The sequence below is a fragment of the Schistocerca americana genome, chromosome 2, assembly GCF_021461395.2.
Source record: "Schistocerca americana isolate TAMUIC-IGC-003095 chromosome 2, iqSchAmer2.1, whole genome shotgun sequence".
In the NCBI taxonomy this organism is placed as follows: Eukaryota; Metazoa; Arthropoda; class Insecta; order Orthoptera; family Acrididae; genus Schistocerca; species Schistocerca americana.
Window position 1 is genome coordinate 775,764,147 of NC_060120.1, and position 25,929 is coordinate 775,790,075.

General features: G+C 43.3%; 1 protein-coding gene across 1 annotated transcript in view; it reads right to left on the minus strand.

Moving 5' to 3' along the window:
• The window catches only part of LOC124594420, a 127,867-nt gene that overhangs the window by 43,396 nt on the left and 58,542 nt on the right, over nucleotides 1–25,929 (minus strand). Inside the window, exon 2 of the mRNA XM_047132790.1 lies at nucleotides 24,856–25,014. Within this exon, the coding sequence (XP_046988746.1) occupies nucleotides 24,856–25,014 (159 nt within the window). The remainder of the gene's footprint in view (nucleotides 1–24,855; nucleotides 25,015–25,929) is intronic.

The following is a 25,929-nucleotide window of genomic DNA, read 5'->3' on the forward strand; positions in this document are numbered from 1 at the left end:
CGCGGTCGTGGCAGTAATGATTACCAAAGTACAAAGAACAATTAAAACTAGCAGAAAGATATATATGTTCAGTAAACTAGATACAAAATCAGTAGTGCCATGTCTCAATGCGGAACTTGAAACTTTCAGCACAGGTTAGGAGCATGTAGAGAAACTCTGGCTCAAGTTTAAAAGAATAGTTGACCACACACTGGATAGAATATGTATCCAGCAGAATAGTTAATAATGGGAGGGAACCTGGGCTATAGACAGAGAGATGCTGTAGAAACGCATTTGGCTGTCAAGAGACCAATGCGTGATACCTTCACTTACTGCTGTATCAGAATATTGCCAGATGTAAAGACTGTTAAAGGCACCAAATTTAATGTCCAATCCCTATCGAAAGAGACGGCGACTGAGGGTCTGATAAGACGAATGAAATAAGTGTTAGTGTCAGTGGTGTTGAGAAGCAGCTGAAACCATTACTCGAAAAAAGCTCCAGGCTCGGCGTTATCCCTGTCAAATTCTATACTGAATTTTTGGCTCAGTTAGCCTCCCTTCTCGCTATAATCTATCGTAGATCCCTCAAACAAAAATCCGTGCCCAGTTCTTGGGAAAAGGCACGAGTCACACCCGTCTATAAGAAGGGTAGTAGAAGTAATCCACAGAACTACCGTCCAACTTCCCTGATATCGATTTGTTGCAGAACCTTAGAACATATTCCGAGCTCAAACATAATGAGGTATCCTCAATGCCAACCAGTATGGTTTTCGAAAACATTGATCATGTGAACCCCAACTCGCACTTTTCTGATATGGCATACTGAAAGCTTTGGATCAAGGCAACAAAGTGTTTCCGATAGGCATTTGATTCAGCACCGACCCTATGCATATAGTCAAAAGTACGATCATATGGGGCAGCAAGTGAAATTTGAGACTGGACTGAGGACTTTTTGGTAGGGAGGACACAGCATGTTATCTTGGATGGAAGTCATCGTCACATGTAGAAGCAACTTGGGACCCTTGCTGTTGATGTTGTATACTAATGAACTTGATATTAATAGTAAAATCAGGCTTTTTGCAGATGATACAGTTATCTATAATCTCATAAATATTCAGTCAGATTTGATAAGATTTCAACATGGTGCAGAGACTGGTAACTTGCTCTAAATGCTCAGATATGTAAAATTGTGCATTTCAAAAAACGTAAAAATGTAGTATCCTATGACTATAATATCAGTGAGTCACTGTTTGAATCGGCCAACTCATACAAATACCTTGGTGTAACACTTTGTAGGGATATGAAATTGAATGATCACATAGGTTCAGTAATGGGTAAAGCAGGCGGTAGACTTTGGTTTATTGATAGAATACTGGGCAAGTGCAATCAGTCTACTAAAGAGATTGCTTACAAATCACCCTAGAATATTGCTTAAGTGTGTGGGACCCGTACAAGATAGGACAAACAGGGAATATTGAACACATACATGGTAATAGGTTTGTTTAATCCATGGGAGAAAATCACAAAAAAGGACTAAAGGAACTGAAATGACTGACTCTTGAAGACAGACGTAAATTATCCCGAGAAAGTCTGTTAACAAAGTTTCAAGAACCAGCTTTAAATTTTTACTCTAGGGATATACTACAAACCCCTTTGTATCGGTCACACAGGGATCGTGAGGATAAGATCTGAATTATTACTGCACGCAGAGAGGCATGCAAACAACCATTCTTCCCGTGCTTCGCACGTGGATGGAACGGGAAGAAACCCTAATAACTGGTACAATGGGACGTACCTTCTGCTATGCACCAGGCAGTGGTTTGCAGAGTATAGACGTAGATGTAGAAGACGGACGAGTATAATTAAAAAATAGAGTGGATGGGGGATCTGAAGATATAACTGGATGAATCCAGTAATAGCTATACAATAATGTATAATGTATGTAAATGATACAATGAAATACTCTGGACAAAAAAAGCAGTGTACGGCAAGAAATCTATTACCATCAATACAAAACTACAGCAGCACTACAAAACTATCATCATATCAGAATGCCTTTATATTTCAGAATGGATTTCGTTAAATACAGCGAAACAGTTAGATGAAATAGAAAAGAAGGAAAGGAATAACAATGAGGAGCTTTTCTTTATAGCGGGTATTACAGAAATTAATTTACAAAAAAAGAAGGTGACTTTTCCACTTCTGCCATATTAATTTTATTTATTGAACAAATAAAATTAATTTAGCAAAAGCGGAAAATACCACCTTCCTTTTAATCAGAAAAGTCTTGGGATGTAAATATATGACAGTGGAAAATGAAAATTAGGAAGTCAATGAAAAAATAGAACGAATACTAGAAACAGTGAGGAAGACAAGAGTCGTATTCTACGACCACCTAAAAAGACTAGATGAAAAATGTACAACAAATAGCAATTTTTTCTTACATGGCTACGAAGTCTTCCGCGACGTATTTCCTGAGTAAAAATTTCTCGGTGTACATGCCGCGTCAAATCAGGATAAATCTCCAAGCTTTCGACCACTACCTCCATGGTCGTCGTCAGGGCTAAAACTGACTGTCGTGAACTAGCGAGGTTCCCACTTTTATATGCAAAGGACGGCTTCTTATTGGCTGGGATACGTCAGCGATATGGCGCGTAGCGAAGTGGTGCCCTATACTTCCATAGATGTAGTTGCTATCCCGCGTTGCTTGCAACTACATCTATGGAAGTAGAGGGCACCACTTCGCTAAGCGCCATATCGCTGACGTATCCCAGCCAATAAGAAGCCGTCCTTTGCATATAAAAGTGGGAACCTCGCTAGTTCACGACAGTCAGTTTTAGCCCTGACGACGACCATGGAGGTAGTGGTCGAAAGCTTGGAGATTTATCCTGATTTGACGCGGCATGTACACCGAGAAATTTTTACTCAGCAATTTTTTCTTTTTTGAAAGAAAGCCAAAAACATCAATGACGTGGATCAAAGAAATTACACTATGCCTACGGGAAATGGAAATAACGGAGGAAGAAATAAGAGAAAGCGAAAAGCTCAGTACAAAAGTAAAAAAGTTCAAGGGCTTCCAGGAGAGAGCAAAAAGACAGCTGCAATACGGACAGAAGAAAAAAAAACATACGGAAAGAATGAAGAAGTATTGTAAAAAAGGAGCAAAAAAGGGAGACAAATTATTCATATGGTCCCTAGCAGGCTACACCAATAAAAAAAGTACTGCTAGTGCGATCATAATAACTGCAATTTATGTAACCGATATCAACCATGTGGTCGAAGGTATTTCCGTCAACAGCAGTATATGGCCGGTAAGGGTTGAAAAAATGGTGGAGTGCAGTTGCAAATTACGAGACTATACGCCATTAGTTTGTCTTAAACCCTTGTCTAGAACTTCACCCTAGTGTCTCATGGAGTGAGAGCACGTCAGCCTATGATGATGACCCGACGGTCGAATGGGTAAGTTAAGTTCGGTGGAAGTCTTGCTGTTACCAAAAATGGCCAGGCTATGTTCTTGTACTGAGTGCGATCCTCTTCTTCCCTTTAACTTCCAAACTAACAACAGAAGCACCCAGACAAGACCACAATCCTACCTCCCGAACCGTCCGCCCGGAAGCGAAACAGTCCATCCTGCTCGAGGCACAAAATATCAAGGGCGTTATTGTTTCTTTTTCTTTTGTATTTCTCATCCAGAGGAAAGACAAATTCGGTCAATTTAGTATAGATTCTATTTTTGTTTTCCACTCCACTTTCAATTTCGTACGAGTATACTACGAAAGTCGTTAATTACCTCAAATGCACAACACATTGTAATGTCGCAAGGTGCGCATTTTGCTTGGTCTGTCCATACACTAGAAAAGCAGGTCATCTGCCGGGATGTAAATACAACGAAATTCGGAGATAGGCACATTAAATTGTGATTGTGTTGTTAGTGGAGATAGTTAAGACATTTCCACATCATAGCGCTACAAGAATATTCCACTCTCCCAACCTGTTCTCTAGCATCTTAAGAATGTATCTTCCTAAAACGCATCCTTTTAACAGTTATCGAGCTTCTCCTTTCTTCTAACCAACAGCGTTTACCAACGATACCTTACATTCAACATAAAATTGACATCAAGCACCCAATCATTTTCTCCCTGATTGGCACACTGACACACACACTAACACATCCTTCCACCAATACAAATAAACAAGTACTTCATGATCTTCTAACGAAGCCAATCAGCTCCCACTACCAACCAAAGAATCCCCTGCTAACACAAGGCACCCTATCAAATATTAGAAATTGTTTTCTTCCCTCTCGAGTTTAAGAATCCTTTCTATTCCATTCTAATCTCATGCTGGGATCCATATCCAGTCCATCGCGTCCCTTCCCTACCTGACCGTTCGTAACATTCACATATAATACTATTTCAATACACACTGTACTTTCCTTTGAAATTCTCCATAATCTCCCCCGCCCCCCCCCCCCCCTCCCTGAAACTCATTCATATAAAATCACTACTTTCGATGATTAACTATCATCGCAACTACGTATCATCAATTCATCCTGGTACAGTAAAACTTCACATAAATAGTTTAGTTGAAAATGTATTTTATACATTTAATATTATCTTATTTTTGTTTAAAATATTAATTTCTGCATTTTTATCGTATTGGAAAACTTGACCGAAAAGCAGCCGTTATTGTGCTGTTGACAGCAGATGATGTAAAGATAAAAGAATAAAGGAGAAATCCACACTTGAGTCCATCTGAATATCTACTAGTGATTAGAGGACTGGATATAATGAAAGAAAACACCGCCTGGATCACTGTATTTATGAGTTCTCCCTACTTTAATAAAATCGTTTTTTTCTCAGTTCCTCTGCTTCACCTACCTGCAAATGCCTGGATGTTTTAACAATAACAACGATGATTTGAAATTAAATAAATATTGTTGTTGCAATTGCAATTTTTGTTTTGCCTCAGTTACTAGTTTGTTTTGTTTTTTTTGAATACTAATTCATTTTCCATGGACGCCTGTCGTCTGATGCTAGATCATGTTTTTAGGAAGATGGTGGGAACTTGTGAAAATCATTGTATCTGCGTAGGCTGTGCAATTTTTTCTTTTAAGCTGAATATAGGACAAATCATTTTCGCAAAAGAAGAAGACCCTCATCTTATACAAAAAAATTAACAACCTATACAGCAGAAGGTTTTATCCTAATTATCACAACTTCGTTAAAAACACCGTGTTATTGCAGTTGACACGAACCCGAAGTAGAAGGAAAGGATGTTGTACAAACCCAGGGGTACTAGAATTAAGCTAAAAGAGAAACACCCAAACAGTAACTACAAATATATTTAGTCCTAAGTTTCTACTATCGTGCATATACTAAACATGACACAGGTGTGGTGAAATATCTATGGGCAAAGGAAATGAGAAAGTATTTGTGTTTTACTAAAATAAACGAAACACAGTAGTTACCATGTTTCTGCAATCATGACTACCAGGAAGCACTTCAGTCAGAGGATGACTGGTGCCTCGATGTTTCGCAGCGCTGACATCGTGTCAAGCGACAATGACCCACGTCGATACATTTTCTGCTCGTTGCTGTCTGTGAAGAATATTTATCATACTACATCATAACTTACACATGAAATTTGAAATATCCATGCTTGCTTGCTTTCTGATTGCCGTTGGGTTAGATGCACGCTCCATTTCAGGTAGGTCTAAGTATCCAGTACCTTCGTAGCATAATGTTTGGATTACAGGGCTTCAGAGCCTTTTAATGGCAAGGTCCGGTACCATTTCATTGCCTCCCGTGACGTTTAACGTCCACCTGGCCCGCTGTAGGAAGATCTACAGGTTAACGTCGAATCTGGCCGTGGCTACTACGAAACAAATCTCTTCTGCTATGAAACAAATCTCTTGTACTGGAAGCTCTTTGCTTTCTATATTTTGAGAAGCGATAGTATGGACCAAAACAAGGAAAAAAGTCCAGTGAACATGTGATCTAAAATGCATACCTTAAAGGTTACGAGCACTTGTTCATTTGAAAAGTTTGTATTTCAAAGTAGCGAAGATAAACAAGCGCCTATAGCTCTTAAGGTACGCATTTTAGAGGCCATGTTAATTGGTGAGTTTTTTCTAGTTTTTGTCCATACTACCACTTCGAAAAATATGGAAAGCAAAGCACTTACAGTAGAAGAGATTTGATTCACAGTATCGAAGATCAAGAATTGTTCATAGCCCTTAAGGTATCTGCTTTAGAGCCCGTGTTTCCTTTTTTGTTTCGAATGATCATTTCTGTCATATCCCTGATTATTGACCACCACTTCTGAAACACTCTGTATATCCACATGTTGCAGCTAAGTACTACTCGTGAAAATTTCCTTCACACCCAGGATCCGAAACTACTATTTCCGGGTAGAACATATACACAGTAGAGCCCGCTAACTGCTCAGACCACTGCGTATCGTATAAAGCGGAATTTATTGGCATGACGAAAAGCTCTCCGGTCGAATACACAGCACCATGCACAGAGATACGTAAGAGAGAGACTAAGCTGGCTGGAGTGGCCGTACGGTTCTAGGCGCTACAGTCTGGAGCCGAGTGACCGCTACGGTCGCAGGTTCGAATCCTGTCTCGGGCATGGATGTGTGTGATGTCCTTAGGTTAGTTAGGTTTAATTAGTTCTAAGTTCTAGGCGACTGATGACCCCAGAAGTTAAGTCGCATAGAGCTCAGAGCCATTTGAACCAGGAGAGACTAATTTTGATTGTTAAACAACACACGTAGAAATGCTTCTTCCTCGATCGATTTGTGTGTCGCTATTACATAGAATCGAGTCAAGTGATTGAGTGGTAAGACAAAGGCCTCTCACTAGTGATGTCGGCAATGCAAATCCCCATCTGGCCGTTAGGATTTAAGGTTTCAATGGGCTTCTTTCAACTGTTCAAGGTAAATGCCTCGATAGTTCAAGTGAAAGAACTCGGCCGATTTCCTTCCAATCTAGTCTCCAAGTCGATCATTTGCTCTGTCTCTAATGATCTGGTTATTGACGAAATGTTCAACCATAATCTTCTTCAAGCTGTGCTCCACAACTTTGATAAAACATTTTTTTCATGTATCATCATAAAACTGTTGCAGCTAGGTTCCACTATTTCCTCATCATCGAGCGGACTCTAAAGCTAAATTAACCCAGCCAACGAAGACCCAAACACGTCGAATAGAGGAAAAAAACCCATGCATTCACAATCTTTGTACAGTGGTAGCGGGATTGTCATGAACAATATACTAAAAATCCTGACCGACGGGGTGTGAGTGTGGGGCATTTAGTGCTCACTCTGTATGTTTCTCTTGAATAACTCAGAATCCGGGGCTTTTAGTTAAAATATTTCCCCGTAAAAAATTAAACTACATTAAATTTCCTGCGAAAGGGCTCCATTCATTTTTTTTCTCTAGGACTAACAGTTTTCACGTTGTAGGGCAAGGAAAAATCGCGTACTATTAAAAATGTTTTAATGGTATAAAATTAACTTATATTGTTAAATAAAGTAGGTTAGAAACAAATATAAAATTTTTGTGCCATCTCTAAGTGCCGTGGAACCGCATGAAGAGGTAAATCGTGTTCTGGGCTGTAACAGGTTGGGAAGGGGGAGGGGAGGCGTGGAGGTTATTAGCGCTAAGAGAGGTACGTCGCCAGATAATGGTCATGCACTTCCCTCCTGCATAGGTCTGCAAAATGAGGGGCGAGCAGGCGATTCCCCACTCTCTCTACCCCATTTCATTACAAAAAGCCACTAAGGGTATTTCAGAAAGCTGTATCGACTCTTCCGCGTCTCTTCTTATGAATGGCAACACAGTCAGGAGACACTCATGGGAGGGGGTGTTTATTTTCTATACTATCTGTTAACGCTACATTGAATACTGATATGAGCTGCAAATTACACTGAAAGAAGGGAAACATGTGGACTGATTCCACGTAAATATCTGCACACTGTTTTACACTACTAGAGAGGAAACTGATTCTTAGTCATCCTGTGCGGCAATTGTAACGTTCTTCCGGGAAAGGCGACTTCCTCCATCATGAACGCTGCTCGCTTTACGGTTTACAAACGGACAACAGACTATAAACCCAGCCCCCGAAACCAAGGCATTTCCTGTCCAGTTCTCTTATACAGGGTGGTCCATTGATCGTGACCGGGTCAAACGAAAAAACTACAAAGAACTAAACTTGTCTAGCTTGAAGGGGGAAACCAGATGGCGCAATGGTTGGCCCGCTAGATGGCGCTGCCATAGGTCAAACGGATATCAGCTGCTTTGTTTTCAAATAGGAACCCCCAATTTTTATTACATATTCGTGTAGTACGTAAAGACATATGAATGTTTTAGTTGGACCACTATTTTCGCTTTGTGATAGATGGCGCTGTAATAGTCACAAACATATGGCTCACAATTTTAGACGAACAGTTGGTAACAGGTAGGTTTTTTAAATTAAAATACAGAAATTAGGTACGTTTGAACATTTTATTTCGGTTATTCCATTGTGATATATGTACCTTTGTGAACTTATCATTTCTGAGAAAGCATGCTGTTACAGCGTGATTACCTGTAAATACCACATTAATGCAATAAATGCTCAAAATTATGTCCGTCAACCTCAATGCATTTGGCAATACGTGTAACGACATTCCCCTCAACAGCGAGTAGTTCGCCTTCCGAAACGTTCCCACATGTATTGACAACGCGCTGACACATGTTGTCAGGCGTTGTCGGTGGATGACGATAGAAAATATCCTTCAACTTTCCCCACAGAAAGAAATCCGGGACGTCAGATCCTGTGAACGTGCGGGCCACGGTATGGTGCTTCGACGACCAATCCACCTGTCATGAAATATGCTATTCAATACCGCTTCAACCACACGCGAGCTATGTGCCGGACATCCATCATGTTGGAAGTACATCGCCATTCTGTCGTGCAGTGAAACATCTTGTAGTAACATCGGTAGAACATCACGTAGGAAATCAGCATACACTGCACCATTTAGATTGCCATCGATAAAATGGGGGCCAATTATCCTTCCTCCCATAATGCCGCACCATACATTAACCCGCCAAGGTCGCTGATGTTGCACTTGTCGCAGCCATCGTGGATTTTCCGTTGCCCAGTAGTGCACATTATGCCGGTTTACGTTACCGCTGTTGCTGAATGACGCTTCGTCCCTAAATAGAACGCGTGCAAAAAATCTGTCATCGTCCCGTAATTTCTCTTGTGCCCAGTGGCAGAACTGTACACGACGTTCAAAGTCGTCGCCATGCAATTCCTGGTGCATAGAAATATGGTACTGGTGCAATCGATGTAGATGTAGCATTATAAACACCAACGTTTTTGAGATTCCCGATTCTAGCGCAGTTTGTCTGCTACTGATGTGCGGATTAGCCGCGGCAGCAGCTAAAACACCTACTTGGGCATCATCATTTGTTGCAGGTCGTGGTTGACGTTTCACATGTGGCTGAACACTTCCTGTTTCCTTAAATAACGTAACTATCCGGCGAACGGTCCGGACACTTGGATGATGTCCAGGATACCGAGCAGCATACATAGCACACGCCCGTTGTGCATTTTGATCACAATAGCCATACATCAATACGATATCGACCTTCCCCGCAATTGGCAAACGGTCCATTTTAACACGGGTAATGTATCACGAAGCAAATACCGTCCGCACTGGCGGAATGTTACGTGATACCACGTACTTAAACGTTTGTCACTATTACAGCGCCATCTATCACAAAGCGAAAAAAGTGGTCCCACTAAAACATTCATATTTCTTTACGTACTACACGAATATGTAATAAAAATGGGGGTTCCTATTTAAAAAAACGAAGTTGATATCCATTTGACCTATGGCAGCGCCATCTAGCGGGCCAAGCATTGCGCCATCTGGTTTCCCCCTTCAAGCTAGACGAGTTCCGTTCTTTGTAGTTTTTTCGTTTGATGCTTATTTCGTGAGATATTTGGCCCGTCACTATCAATGGACCACCCTGTATATATAGATAAAATCCTCCACTGAGCCGGCCGCTGTGGCTGAGCGGTTCTAGGTGCCCTCAGTCTGAAACCGTGCGACCGCTACGGTCGCAGGTTCGAATCCTGGTTAGGTTAGTGTTTTTAACGTCCCGTCGACAACGAGGTCATTAGAGACGTAGCGCAAGCTCGGGTTAGGGATGGATGGGGAAGGAAATCGGCCGTGCCCTTTCAAAGGAACCATCCCGGCATTTGCCTGAAACGATTTAGGGAAATCACGGAAAACCTAAATCAGGATGGCTGGAGACGGGATTGAACCGTCGTCCTCCCGAATGTGAGTCCAGTGTGCTAACCACTGCGCCACCTCGCTCGGTTTCGAAACCTGCCTCGGGCATGGATGTGTGTGATGTCCTTAGGCTAATTAGGTTTAAGTAGTTATAAGTTCTAGCGGACTGATTACCTCAGGTGTTAAGTTCCATAGTCCTCAGAGCCATTTGAACCATTTTTTGAACTCCACTGAGCTCGTGTTTGTATAGTGGAGTTATTTTCGGTTTATTGAGTGCGTTCTTATTTAAAGTTGTTAAGTGAGCTTTCATGTAAAATACATTGCTATAAAGAATGGCTGAGAAGTGCTTAATTTGTAAGTGTGATGTCAGCAACCTATGTAGTGTTGGTGGGAAAAGGATCGTATTAATAAATGTTCCATCTGGCTTTCTGTCTGTCGTTGACAGCAAATTGTAAAGTCATTGTAACCGTGCTGTATTCACATCGTGGTGAATTAATGAACCAGATAGTTATTGCACTTCTGTCATCATTAATTGTGTTGCTAGTAGACTGCATAAATCTCTTCCATTCAGGACTTTCTGACACTTGTACAATGGGCTGCACTCAGTGGAACCTCTTACCTCACTCTCTCAGAATATCTTGCAAGGTATGTCTCAATATGTCTGATGAAACAGGGCGATTATGTTAAAAACTTAAACAATAATCTGCTGTAATACTTTTCTTGACTTGACGAGAATCCACACGCAATTGTACAATCACGTCATCAACACAGTTTTTCTGTGAACGTTTGGGCAGGCATTGTTGGTGATGTCTTGATTGGGCCCCATGTTCTTCCACCTACGCTCAATGGAGCACGTTATCATGATTTCATGCGGGAGACTCTACCTGTGCTGCTAGAACATGTGCCTTTACAAGTACGACACAACATGTGGTTCATGTACTATGGAGCTCCTGAACATTTCAGTTGAAGTGTTCGTACGCTTCTCAACAACAGATTCGGTGACCGATGGATTGGTAGAGGCGGACCAATTCCATGGCCTCCACGCTCTCCTGACCTCAACCCTCTTGACTTTAATTTATGGGGGCATTTGAAAGCTCTTGTCTATGCAACCCCGGTACCAAATGTAGAGACTCTTCGTGCTCGTATTGTGGACGGCTGTGATATAATGCACCATTCTCCAGGGCTCCGTCAGCGCATCAGGGATTGCCACTGAGCACTATGGAACTTAACAGCTATGTTCATCAGTCCCCTAGAACTTAGAACTACTTAAACCTAACTAACCTAAGGACAGCACACAACACCCAGTCATCACGAGGCCATCAGGGATTCCATGCGACGAAGTGTGGATGCATGTATCCTCGCTAACGGAGGACATTTTGAACATTTCCTGTAACAAAGTGTTTGAAGTCGCGCTGGTACGTTCTGTTGCTGTGTGTTTCCATTCCATGATTAATGTGATTTGAAGAAAGTAATAAAATGAGCTCTAACATGGAAAGTAAGCGTTTCCGGACACATATCCACATAACATATTTTCTTTCTTTGTGTATGAGGAATGTTTCCTGAAAGTTTGGCCGTACCTTTCTGTAACACCCTGTATATACCAGTGTCTTTGGCGCTTCAGTGTCACTCACTATAGTAACAGACGTCAGCGGAGCTATTTTGGCTACTCACTTGAGAAAACTGGATTGGAAATCCTAAAGAGGTATAGCCCGTCTGTAAATTGTAAAGCGAGCAGTCTCATGTAGGGAAGTTGCCTTTCCTGGAAGAATGCTACAACTTCCGTAGAGGATGATTACGAAGCAGTTTCCTTATATTAGTAAGCCAGATCAGTATCGTAAGTAGTGTCAACGAAATTGGTGGAAAATGAACACTTCCGAGCACGTGTGCACACTGCACACTGAATCGGTATTAATTCATAAGGCAAGATGTAACATGGTTCGTATGACCTTGTGAAAGACCCTGTAGTTGCTTTTTGTGATGTAGTGTGGTTGAGAGAGTGGAGAACCGCCTGCTTGCTCTTCAGTTTGCAGAGCTATCCAGGAGGGAAGTGCATGACCACAATCTGGCGACCTACCTTCCCTAGCGCTTCTATCCTCTGTGCTGTCGGCACCTATCCGGTCGGCTGCACTTTGAAATACGCGCCCCCTGTTATGCCAACGCGTTTCCTACAGCCGCCACCACGGCACGAGGGGGCTGCCACGAACTGATACGCCGCTGCCAATAAGATGCAAGCATTTGCTCTCCGGAACACCAGTGGCTGTCAGTTGAATAGCACTTACAGACTTTCATAGTGACTAGGGATCGACAATTTCTGAATAAACATTTTACTGAAAAGTGACAGATTTATAAATCTAGGTGTCTGTAAATATTTATTCATTCAAATACAGAGTGTTTATAAATGAATATCGGGGTTTTAACGCTTTATAATATTTATTATATTTAACTTACAGTTATAAATGATATGTCAAATGAAAGAGCAACTCAAACAGTTTTACCAAGAACCTTATAAATGTTCAATGTGAGCACCATTTGTCACACGGCACACATCAATTCTATAGCCTAAGCGCTGGACAGGCCGCAAGGGGCCCAATGACAGGGCTTGCTTTGCATGGCCTCCACGTTCACCCGACCTAACGCCATGCGATTTTTTCCTTTGGGGCTTCAGCAAGGATCGTATGTAAGTGCGTCCGCTACCAGCAGACCTCCCTGAATTAAGAAACCGGACTGAAGCAGCTGTTGCTACAAACACTGAAGACACACTTATCTACGTTTGGGAAGAACTCGGCTATAGACTTCATGTGTTCCGTGTGACAAATGGTGCTCACATTGAACATTTATAAGGTTCTTGGTAAAACTGTTTGAATTGCTCTTTCATTTGACATATCATTTATAACTGTAAGTTTAATTTAATAAATATTATAAAGCGTTAAAACCCCGATATTCGTTTAAAAACACCCTGTATACTGTTAGCAACCGACGCTGCCACTTCAGCAACAAAGCTATGCATTATTTTTTCTATTTGATATTAATTGGGAATGAATTAATATCTGAATTCTCTGTTCATAAGCAGCATATGTTCCTAATTCGTATATCCACTAAGGATCCACAAAGCATGCAAATAAGGACATAACCGACTGGCGACAAGCAAAAGGAAAGTGGAACAAGGAGCTTTGAACACTAGGGCAGGACAATGTTTTCCTTTATATTGAATTCCTGTGTGTGTGTGTGTGTGTGTGTGTGTGTGTGTGTGTGTGTGTGTGTGTGTATTCAGTTCTAAGACATATGTTGAAATATTTAAGTTGAGATATTTAAAGAATCACGGCGAATCTGGTAGAGGGAGCAACGTCTAAGTGCTGAGAGCGTCTAACATCTCTTGTTTAGTTTCAGAGTCAACAACTATCAGAACTGAAGTTAGCAGTCTCTTGCCTCGTACAAGCGCAAGCAGCCCAGCAGGCAAAAAGTGCCTGAAGCTGCAGAAGGAGTTTAGCTACCACCACCGCCCTTCCGACACTTCGACGAGAAGAAGGAAACATGAAAATAATACATGGCACAGCTGCATCAACATTTCGACGGTACAAAATCACAGGTGAATCAGTGCATTTTTCATTCATGTGTACAAGCGTACACCGACCATCACCTAGTGAAATGGTTTCCCCTCAGTGAGCCCCAAACCCAGCCCTACGAGGTCATAATTGCAAGATTAGACGAATTTATTGAGAGTCAAATACATGTTGCTGCTGTACAGTATAAATTTTTCCGCACGCAACGTCATAGTCATCAGTCCTATACAGAATACATTGTGGAATTGCAGGGCATATCTATAGACTCTAAATTCAATTGTGTCTGTGGCGCAACGTATCAGGATGAAACGCTTCGTGATGCTGTTGTTCAGAATCTATCAGGTCAGAGATTGAGGGCCGAAATTCGGAAGCATCGCAACTCTAGTTTCAGTGAAGTGCTTAAAGTTATCGATGAACGCGAAGTTAAAGATTTAGCCGAGCAAGATTTCTTTCTGGCAGTTATCGCTTCCCTTGAGACAGACAACCCGTGCCCCAGCCACAGACCGGGCCGCAGCACTCACAAGTCAACAACGTGTAAACAAGGCCTGGCACACTGCATACAGCGTTTGCCGTGCCGTCGCAACGCTAATTACACTACCCCAGCTCCGCGCAAAGTGAAGTATTGTGTAAAATGTTATGTCACCAAAATCGGAAGAATTGCTCCTTCAGACAAGCTGAATGCAATTTTTGTCATTACATGAGACGTGCAAAACCGGACTGCCAGCGAAACACTAGAAAGCTCTCCTCTGTTTCACACGGGAATAAAGCTAAGCAGGTACAGATGGAAATCAACGTCATTTCATGTTCGGATTCTGCGCCGCCTCCTGCTTAACGACCAGACAAGCGAAACGGTGCAGAAAACGCACTCGAGCGCATTGAATGCGAATACCACACACTTCAAAATGGCTCTCCCAATTCACGAAAGCGCTCTAGTGCGTGGGTGGAAACAGAGAACAGTTTTTCACAACACGAAACGGATAACCGTATTCAGAAAACACACCGCAGATTGTGGATTACACTGCAAATTTGTGGCCAGTCAGTGCCTTCTCCACCAGATACCAGAAGTTCTGCCACGTTGATTAACCTAGCTACGTATGAAAAAAATTGGCCAACCACCTTTGCAAACATCAAGTCTGCTTCTCACCGCCTGCAACGGCGACAGCATTTCATTGCTTGGAACGTACCACTTACCTGCAAAATACAAAAACACAACCAAGGCAGTCCCTTCCACTGTATTCCGCTCAAGCACAAGCCCACACATATTCGGTATGCATGCATTTGATTCCTTCGGATTAGATGTACGGGACAATGTGTATTCCATTGACACAAAACCTTCCCGTACCGCAATTCAGCAACTTTGTGACAAGTATTAACATTTATTCGAAGATACTCTAGGATGTGCAAAAGATTTTCACGCTCACATTACGCTGCAAGCTAAGGCGCAACCATAATTTTACCGTGCACATCCTGTGCCGCATGCATTATGCGACGACGTCGCTAGTACTAGGGTAATGGGGAACTCCGTGCAGTTTTGTTATCAAATTGATATGAAAATTAATTAAATTGATCAATTACCCCTGCCCACTCTCAACCCTACCTCCGGATGACGTTAAGTGTTGTTCTGAGCCGACACATGAGCCCCAGCCTCCTCCCCCCTCCCCACCCTACCACTAACCCAAACAATCCTATTCGTGGGAATTTCGAATTTTGGAAGGAATTTCGAATTTTGGCGGGAATTTCGAATTTTGTTGGGAATTTCTTTGTCCAAGGGCTGTGCTGACGTCGCACTCCACCCCCCCCCCCCCCCGCCCCCCAACCGGGAACTGGCGGGAAATTAAAAATGGCGGTACTCTTTGCGGGATTCGAAACCTGGTCCTTCTGGAAGGAAAGCCCAAGCGCATCCCGAACACATGGAAAATGCCTAAATGCGGGAGAGGAAGTTAGGTTAGTGTACTTTATTTATTTTGACTTGGAAACTAACGTAAAGATCGGCCCTAATTACATAACTATATCCAAAACGCTACACAAGGACTGCCTAGAATCGCAAAACAGCTCAAAAATTGGAGATGCCATACAACTGGGGTCTCAAAATGGTTCAAATGGCTCTGAGCACTATGGGACTTAACATCTGAGTTCATCAGTCCCCTAGTACTTAGAGCTACTTAAACCTAACCTAAGGACATCACACACATCCATGCCCGAGGCAGGAGTCGAACCTGCGAACGTAGCGGTAGTGTGGGTCCAGACTGAAGCGCCTAGAACCACTCGGCGACACTGGCCGGCACGGCCGTTCCAAATGCAACTTGTTCGTCTAAAGTATAGCGACACAGCCCCGCCCCCAAATGCCGCCCCTAATGGTCAGGGGACGCATCTGCGGCAGCAAATTGACACAGACTAGAAAGGCCCTCCAACACCTCCGGTAGGCCTGTAGTTTTGCGATAGAATAACACTTTTATTTAACGTCAACACAACTCTTTCTTGCAATCTGTTAAACGTATTTCTCGGAAAGTTTGGACCCCTCTGGAACTACAACGAAATTTCGGAGAATGGTTGAGATGGTCCACAGTGTCCTCAGTACGTCACCGCAAGCATGCGACTCGGCTGCCAGCATCATCGACGCCAACAAAAGCTACACATACAACAGAGCATGTCACCTGCATCCCTCAGAACGAAACTGAGGCCTACCCCAGCCACAGGTTGTGTGTCTAAAGGGACAGCCGCGACCTTATATGGAACTCGGTCACCACATCATTCTGAGCACTGGACTGTAACATTTGTATTTAACATTAACGTATCTCCTGTAATGAAGACCCTATTAAAAAAGAAAACATAATCAGGATGATAAGTAATGTCCTATTTCGACAAAACTAGGCGCAGTCCATTTTCTTTTAGTTTTATAAGCAAAATCGGTATAGTTTTAATGTTCAACTGTCGGATACAATTCGCATCTCATTATTTTGCGACATCCAGCAAAGTGCATCGCCGCCGATTACATATGATCAGCAGAGACATGCCCCACCCTGCGTAGAATCAGGAAAAAGCTTCCACTATTTTGATGCGAAAACTACAGATCACCGCAGAATGTCCTCATAATTTCAAAACCGACATTGGAGTAAATAAAACACGAGAATTTAAAAAACTCTTAAGAAAAACATTTATGTTAAGGTTTTCTTTCAGCTTGTTTGACAAATTACACGACCTGAGAGCGTCTCTCGCCTTCAAATCAGCACGTGTGTATTAAAAACATTTCACATATGTGAAATAATATTAGAGAATACAATGCTTTACGCCATTGGCTCACCTGTCGGAAAAAAACAATCATTTTGCGTTCGACAACAACAAGCTATAATTCAAGAGAATACACTATGGCATGTCCCGTTTTTCCAATTCGATGTCATATCACACTAGCTTTTACGAAACAAACTGTGAGAGCCTGTCTTGTAATAGGAACTTCTATAAAATTTTATCACATGTCCCTCTCTTCCGTTACATCGAAACCAATTACCGCCTGCGTGCTTACATTTGATAGTTTTGATACATAACTGACCTCCATGTCAGTAAGGGTTCTAACATACAGCAGAAGATTCTCGCGTTCTAGTTTTGTAAGCAATTTGAAACACTATGATAGGACATAGTCATTTTCTTTGCACATGTCACAACACTCACATACTTTATAATCCTGCTGCTCAAGGCGAAACTAACACGTATCGCCTACTACTAAGTATCATACTTCACCTATAACTGAATGCTGACGATACGAAACAATACTGAGCGAAAGTCGGAGATGGGTGGTCATGTCTCATAAGGTTTTTTCCTTGCGAGTGGTACCGCTGTGTCTTAGAAAGAGAGGCGTAATCATCTTGCAAGACCCCAGTTGTTAAAAACAAGATCGCAACGGTCATTTTACTGTCACAAGCACTCTTGGTTCTAAAGGTACTCACAATTATCGCTAACGATATCCACGTTAAAAACTATACAAGCCTTATAAATCTTTGTTGACAGTATTTCCAATTGAAGTGATTTTTCCACACAAATACCGCGACACTGAATATAGATGGTGATCGCTGGAGTGTGTTTTAACAAACAGTCAGTGTGGTTACACGTCGCCCAAGGTGTAAGCTCGAAATAAAATCACCGAATTTAGAAAATGATTCGGCTAAGGAATATGGTATGAAACCAGTATTTGCAACTCCCTCATGCTGCCGCTAGATATTTCTCTAGTATTTGTAACACATTCTGTTTCGATGCCACGTCAGTGGTTCTGCGATATGTACACTGGGTTGTAGGCGATGGTTGATTGAGAATGATCACATACAGTAGATGGTGTGCTGATTGAGGTCTTAATAAATGTACACTGGCTTTTCGGATCCCTAGTGTTACTTTCCAATAGAAATGCTGTCTGCGATTTGGAATGAAGTCTTTCCATTCAACAAAATACCTGCGTTGGATCCTGTGGAGATTTAATTATAACAGCCACTGGTGAATCATATTCGTGGCAGTCTCATATCTTGAAATGAGTCACCTTTTTCGAACCTATCTGTTAGAATAAAATTCCAATGTGGTTTTAGATAGGCCCTATGCATTTTGTAACTGCTCCTCAGACTCTCGCCGGCCATTGTGGCCGAGCGGTTCTAGGCGCTTCAGTCTGGAACCGCGCGTCCACTACGGCCGCAGGTTCGAATCCTGCCTCGGGCATGGATGTGTGTGATGTCCTTAGGTTAGTTAGGTTTAAGTAGTTCTAAGTTCTAGGGGACAGATGACCTAAGACGTTAAGTCCCATAGTGCTCAGAGCCATTTGAACCATTTTGAACCTCGGACTCTGCCCCACTATCCCTGCAGCCTTGCGCATGTGATCGTTCCAATTTAAGTCGGAACTGAGCAGACATCGGAGAGAGCTATACCCACCACATTCTGCTACCCATGTAGAAACAGAGAGAGCTGAGTTAATGCAACAGGACCGTGTTTTGACCATTCGGTGGAAATGGGAACATGTTGTCGTAGCTCTGCCAACCGTGTACCATGTGCGCCAGACAAAGCATGCTCGTGCAACATGAGGTAGTATAAAAGACAGTACGAACAGTTACGGTGATGTTTCTAATTGGGAAAATTAGGAAGACTCAACATCATACAGGTACTGCAGTCAAAAGCAGATCTGCGTCCCTCAGGGTCCATTCACATGTATCACATCTATCCAGTCTATTAGCGTTATTCTGTATCATCCAACAGAGAAAAATTACGAACTGTAAAAGCTCCGAGAACTTCATCTGGTAGATAACTCGATAAGATTTTTACTGCTTCTCTCCTCCGATATAACGAAAACAAATACTGTCTACATGCTGGACTCAAGCATGTGCAGCAGTTCTATTAAATATACAGGTATTGATCCACTGGAGCAGGCGTCCAGTCATCGAAGTCACTTGCACAAACCAGTGTAAAGTTTAACTGCATGTACTGTATGAGGACCATATCCCACAGACTGTAGTCGCAAGAGAGGGTCCCTGTTTTGTTGTTTGATACACTGCTTTTTCTGCTGTGCCATGCTTTGTACACTGCCTTACATTTTGCATTTTCTGCCACGACTTCGAGGTCTGTGTCAGGTTTTAAACTGACATTAACAAGTTTTGATTCATTGGCTCTCACAGAAAACTAGATATCGCATGTGTGAATCATGTTATTGCTACTACTACCACAACACACACACGCTGGATGATTTTAAATAAACGTCAGTGGCAACATGCGGAAACTGGAAGAGTTTTGCGAGCATCCTGAAGTGGGGGTGGGGATGGGCGGGTGTTGGGGTATTAATTGATCAATTTTATTAATTTGCATATCAATTCGATATCAAAATTGCACCAAGAACGCCCTTAACCCTACTACTGTGAAATTCAGAGACTGGAATCCGTTGCTGTCTTAAAACCTGTTTCAGCAAGTTAGTAGGCGTCATCCTTGGTCATCACTTGTAAGCCAAATAGGAAGATTCATCTTTCTGCAGATTTCAAGTACACATTAAATTTACCAACAGTCATTGATTCCTTCTCACTCCTAGGTGAAGAGGAAATTTTGGATCGCCTAGCGGGAGAACAGCTCTTCTAAAAAATTGATCTTGCAGAAGCCTATTTTTGATTACATTGGACGAAGAGAAAAAGAAAATTTTTGCCGTGAATAGTCATGTTGTCTTGTTTGAATATCAATGCCTACCTTTCAGAAGCGCTTCTGCATCTGTGTTGTTTCAAAAATTTCTCGAATGAATAACGTCCAAGATCTACATCTACATCTACATGGATACTCTGCAAATCACATTTAAGTGTCTGGCAGAGGGTGCTTTCTTGTTTTAATTACCTTGACGACATAATCGTCTCTGGACTAACACCTCCAAAATATTGACTGTCTTTTTCAAGTTTTAACTGAGGTGGGCCTCAAATGTAATATGCAGATCTAAGGCGCTGCAGTCATGTACTGTGCGGCTGGTCCCGGTGGATGTTCGAGTCCTCCCTCGGGCATGAGTGTATGTGTTTGTCCTTAGAATAATTTAGGTTAAGTAGTGTGTAAGCTTAAGGACTGATGACCTTAGCAGTGAAGTCCCATAAGATTTCACATACATTTGAACATAATCCGTAGAAATGTTCTTTTTCTCAACAAAACGACTGAATACTTAGGACAGATCATAGACGCCAATGGCTCTAGTCCTTGCAGGCAATTCAGCAACTGCCATCTCTAAAGAATTTACATGAACTGCAAGCTGTTCTTGGAAAATTGACTTTTTACATAAAGTTCTTTCCTAATGCGGTGGAAATTGCCGCGCCTCTGAACCGGCTTAGACGTAAAAATGTTCCGTTCCATTGGACAAAAGACAGTGATCAAGCTTTTTAGAGACTGAAAAATGCACTGATTTGTCAACACTGCCTTATGCACTATGACCTGCTCAAACCACTTGTGCTTTCACTGATGATTCGCCCACGGCTCTTGGCAAAATAGAACATCCCATCATGTTTGCTTTCAAAACTTTGAATAGTGCTCAGATTAATTATAATCAGCTGGAGAAGGAACCCCTGGCTATAATATACATGGTGTCACCAAGTTTCATTACCTGTATGGCAGAAAATTTTTCCTGGTCACAGACCATAAGCCTTTGACTGCACTGTTTCATCTATTGAAACAAGTTCCCGACTGCAGAGTGCACAAGCTTAAACATTGGACGCTATTATTGTCAAATTTCCAGTACGAAAGTCTACAACACGCAAAGGCCAACATACTGCCTCGTTTACCTGTCGACACAAATGCAGCATTCGACGCACAGGAAGCTTCTTGTTCACATGTTGATTGTTCTGATTCGCAAGCACTGTATTATTTTCCAATTGATTCACGTTGGATCGCACAAGCCATGGAGGATGACCAATCACTACGATTCCTAAAAAGTTACATTCACCAAGGCTGGCTGCGGTCTCAGAAATGTATTCTCTATCCCATAGTAAGAAGATATTTTGTGCACTGCAGCAGTTTATCTCTTCTGAATGATGTGCTTCTGCTTCACACGCCTAAAAAACAGACAAGAGTGTTAATATCCTCCTTGTTGCAACAGCAGCTGTTAAGTCTTCTGTATAGAGGTCATAGGGGAACAGGTCGCACTAAGGAGCTGGCGTGCCAACTGTTACGGCGTAAAGTTAGCGGCGGCGCGCCAGTCGGGGACGACAGGGGAGAGAAGGTTGTGAGAAGAAGTCGCCAATCGTATGCTGACCCATCTCCTTCCAGGACGACAACGTGACAGCAGCGGCCCCTAGGTGAAGACGACATAAGCGCCGTGCCCAACTGGTGGCAGCACACTTAGACAGCAGCTTCAACGTTAGCCACTTCGTTAGTCGTGTGTCGTAGCCTCTTCATTATCAGTCTCTACGTAGCTCAGTCAGAGATCAGCAGTCACTGCAGTTCAGGTGACAGACTTTTGTTAGAAGCGGTCGCTAAGAGCAGAAGTTTTCCTTGTGTTTGTCTATCCTGAAGATGATTAATTATTTTGTATATCGCCCTTTGCTTGCAACACATCTATGTAATTGCAGTTGTGGAAGATCATGAATAAAGGACTACAAGAATTCTCAGACAAAGTTAAGTATTTGTACTTGTCTTGTTGTAATAAAACTCATTAATATGAGTTGTTTGGTTGTTTGTCTAGCAAACCGAGTATTCAGGATTCCTAAACACCAACATTGTGCGTGGCTTGGTTTACATAAGAAAATAGAACGTGTGGCGGCACAATGTCGCACTTCAGCAGACTATCAGGGCGCTCCTGGCCACATTCTGATACTCCATGGCAACGCCTCCGTATAGACTTCGCTGGTCCCTTTTGGCTAACACATTGGTTGATTATTGTCGATGTCTACAGCAAATACCCTATTGTTATCCCAATACATTTGGCGAATGCCGCCAGCACTATCAAGGCTACTCGCTTCTGTATTTTTTCTCGATGGCTTGCCAACAGTTTGTTCGTGACAATGGACCTCTTTTTTCCTTCCAATGAATTTGCACAATTTTGCAAACACAATGAACTACCACAATGAACTTCAGTATGTCAGGACAAGGCCATTCTCGCCATAGTCTAACGGCGAGGCCGAACGTTTCCTTCGAACGTTCAAGACGCAAAAGTCAGAATTTCGAGCTTCACATTCAAGTGAAGCTGTCTTACTGATGTTTCTGAGTTCATATCATATTCTGACTGCTCCTCACATTTCGCCGGCAGAAAGCTTGCGTGGGCGACGCCGTCGGACCTTGCTGCATTTGCTTCGTCCTTACCGCTCTGCTCCAGCTTCAGACTTCACCACGAAGTTTCACCCGAACATCAGAATTCAATATCGAGTGTACAACAAGCCATATTTAAGGGTATCCGGCGTCGTTCTCAGTTCGGCTAGCAGAGCGCATTATAGTATTCGCGGCAGCGAAGGCACGCGTCAGCCATCTACGGCTCCGTGACAGTGATCCTGCCGCTGATCAAACTGTTCAGATGTCTTCACTGCACGACGTCTAGCCGCCGTGGCGCTGCCACTTCCATCCGCCGCAACACAGCCTCCTGTGCAGCTTACGAAGCGGGTGCCTCCTTCCCCGGCCGTCTCGCCGATGGAAGTCTACGTCTGCCCACCTGAGACGTCGCCGCCAACGTCGCAGGTCACCTCTCTCTCCCATGGACATCCACGCCGTCATCGTCGGCTAGTCCCCGGCACCCTCTGCAGCACCCTCCATGCTCCTAACTGGGCCGTAGGATGTTCTGCGCCTGGTTTTCCAGCGCAGTTTCCCTGGCGCTCACAAGACGCAATGTCCCCCAGGCAAGCAACCAGCCTCATCACGAACTACGGCATAGGCTTCCCCCAATACCACCAAAGTTGGGCGGGAAGGGGTGCGGTATCGGCCCCTATCTGGTCGACCGCACTTCCACATACGCGCGCCGCTAGGACGCTGCCACATTTCCTCCAACCGCCATCGCGGCATGAGGGCGCTTGCCACGAACGATCAAGCTGCTGCCAATGAGTTGCAAGCATCCCATCTCCGGAAATTCAGCGGCGGGTATAAAGTTCAAACATTCATGTTCTGAGCCTATTTTGTGTGTTTGTAAGTTGAATAGCGTTTACAAACTTCCATAGTGAGCAGGGCTCAACGTCTTCTGAATAGACATTTTATTGAAAAGCGACAGATTTATAAATCTTTTGTCTCTGTATATTTTTACATTCAGATTTATTTTTAGCAACCACCTGTCAGGATAGTCAAGAGCGCTAATGCAGTGCTTCCTGGACTCGGGTAGGCGCGCCGGACCTGTATCAGATCCGCCCGGCGGACTAACGACGAGGGCCAGTAAGCTGGCCAGCCTGGATGTGGTTTTTAGGCGGTTTTCCTCATCCCGATTGGTGAATACCGGGCTGGTCCCCACGTTCCGCCTCAGTTCCACGACTCGCAGACATTTACAGACATTCGCGCTATTTCATGGCTTACACTAGATGCACACAGCTGGGGTACAGTACCTACGTCCCGGGGGGTTTGGGGTGGCATCACGAAGGGCATCTGGCCACCCTTTGCAACTAACACTGCCAAATCCGTAATGGCACAGCCGACCCCGCGTTGGCGCGGGACAAAGGCCAAAAGAAAGAAAGAAAGAATTTACTGTTTGCAGCTGACACTGGTACTTCAGCAAAAATGTATGTCTTATTTTTACTATTTGATATTAGATGTATAATAAATTAATATCTGAGTTCTCAGTTCATGAACAGCATCTGTTCCTCACTCCTGTATCCACTAAAGAACCTCACAACGTGCAAAGGAAGACATGACAATCTCCATGTCCCCTACCTTTCCCCCGACCCTCTCCCTTTCCACCATGTTACAGCCCAGAACACAATCAATCTCTTACTGCACATCTACGGCACTTAGATATGGCACAAAAACTCATTATTTGCTTTTAGCACCCCCCCCCCCCCTTCCCACGCCTTCTAAAGTAATACAGACCAGAACACAATGTATCCCTTAATACAGTTCTACTTTAATAGATGTGGTATGTTCATTTTATATTTCTTCTTAACCTAGTTTATGTAAACATAAATATTAATTTTGTATCATTAAAGCACTATTTTTAACCAACGCGATTTTTCCATTCCCTGCAACACGAAAACTTAGTCCTAGACAAAAAAATTTATGTCGCCTTCTTTGTAGAAAATTTGATGTAGTTTCATTTTGTACTGGGAATCATTTTCGCTAGACGCCGCAGTTTTCGAGTTATTCAAGAAAAACACTAAAAAAGTGAATCCTGAACGCGAAATAAGTACCTGCGAAACTGGTTCGGCTCGCATGTTCACGTGGTTCACTGCTCTGTGCTACTTGCTGCTGCGCATCCCCACCGTTTCATTTGCTCATCCTGACAGGATCCATACTGTTTCTAGGGAGCAGACAGGACAGACGTTGGAGTGCGTGCGGTAATGGCATGTAGTGTGCAGCACCCCTGCCGGTCACTTGGCGTCAGCTGCGCAGCAGAGGAGTGAGGCGCTCACCATGGCTTCCGGCGACCTGGCGGCGTGCGCTTGCCTGCGGAACCAGCGCAACATGTCCTTGTCGCAGAAGGCGGCCGGGTCGTGCGCGGCCAGCACCGACGCCAGCTCCACGGCCGACGCCGACCGGTGCAGGCGAAGCGACAGCTGCTGCAGCCGCTCCTGTCCACAGATCCTTCCGTCAGGTCACCTTACTGCTCACACACAAGTATCATCGATTCACTGTAGTCAGAAATATTTTTTATTTATTTAATTCACTGTTGTCAGAAATATTTTTTATTTATTTAACCAGATCTGATTACGGCCATCAAACACTCTCTTACATCGGACCAGGGTTTCACGCATATACAGGGTGAAAAGTATTTAAACCGACAAACTCTGGGAGGTTGTAGGGGACATCAAAACAAATATTATTCCATAATGTCATTTTTCCTATGAGGAGTATTTAAACCGGTGGAGGCCGTATTACGCTTTTTAGTTGTTAGAGGCGGTATTACGATCTTCAGTTGTTAGAGGGCGTATTACGCTCTTCAGTTGTAGGCAACTGCTGTCCACCAGTGTGGTAGTACATTGTCTCTGTTTACTAATGGAGCGATACACCTGGGGTGAGTACACTGACATGCTTGGTGCGTACTACGTAGCGCACCACAACGGGCGAGCAGCACAGCGGGTTTATCAACAACAATATCCTAATCACAGTATCCCGCATCATGCGACCTTTGCTGCTGTGTACCAACGTCTGCGTGAGATCGGGTCATTTAGAAGATTACCTGGACAGGGACGCCGCCGCACGGCAAGAACGTGGCAATTTGAGGAAGCTGTCTTGCAGCATGTGGAGCGGGATCCTTCAATCAGCACTCGTGCAAATGCACATAACATGGGGACGAATCAGACGAATGTAAGAACAGTCCTTCGAGAGCAATTGTTACGTCCATTTCACTTACAGCGCGTCCACAACCTGGAACCAGTTGATTATCCACCCAGCGCACAGTTTTCGCAGTGGTACTTGGGACACTGTGAAATGCATCCTACATTTCCATCCTCTGTGTTGTTTACCGATGAAGCAATGTTCGGGAG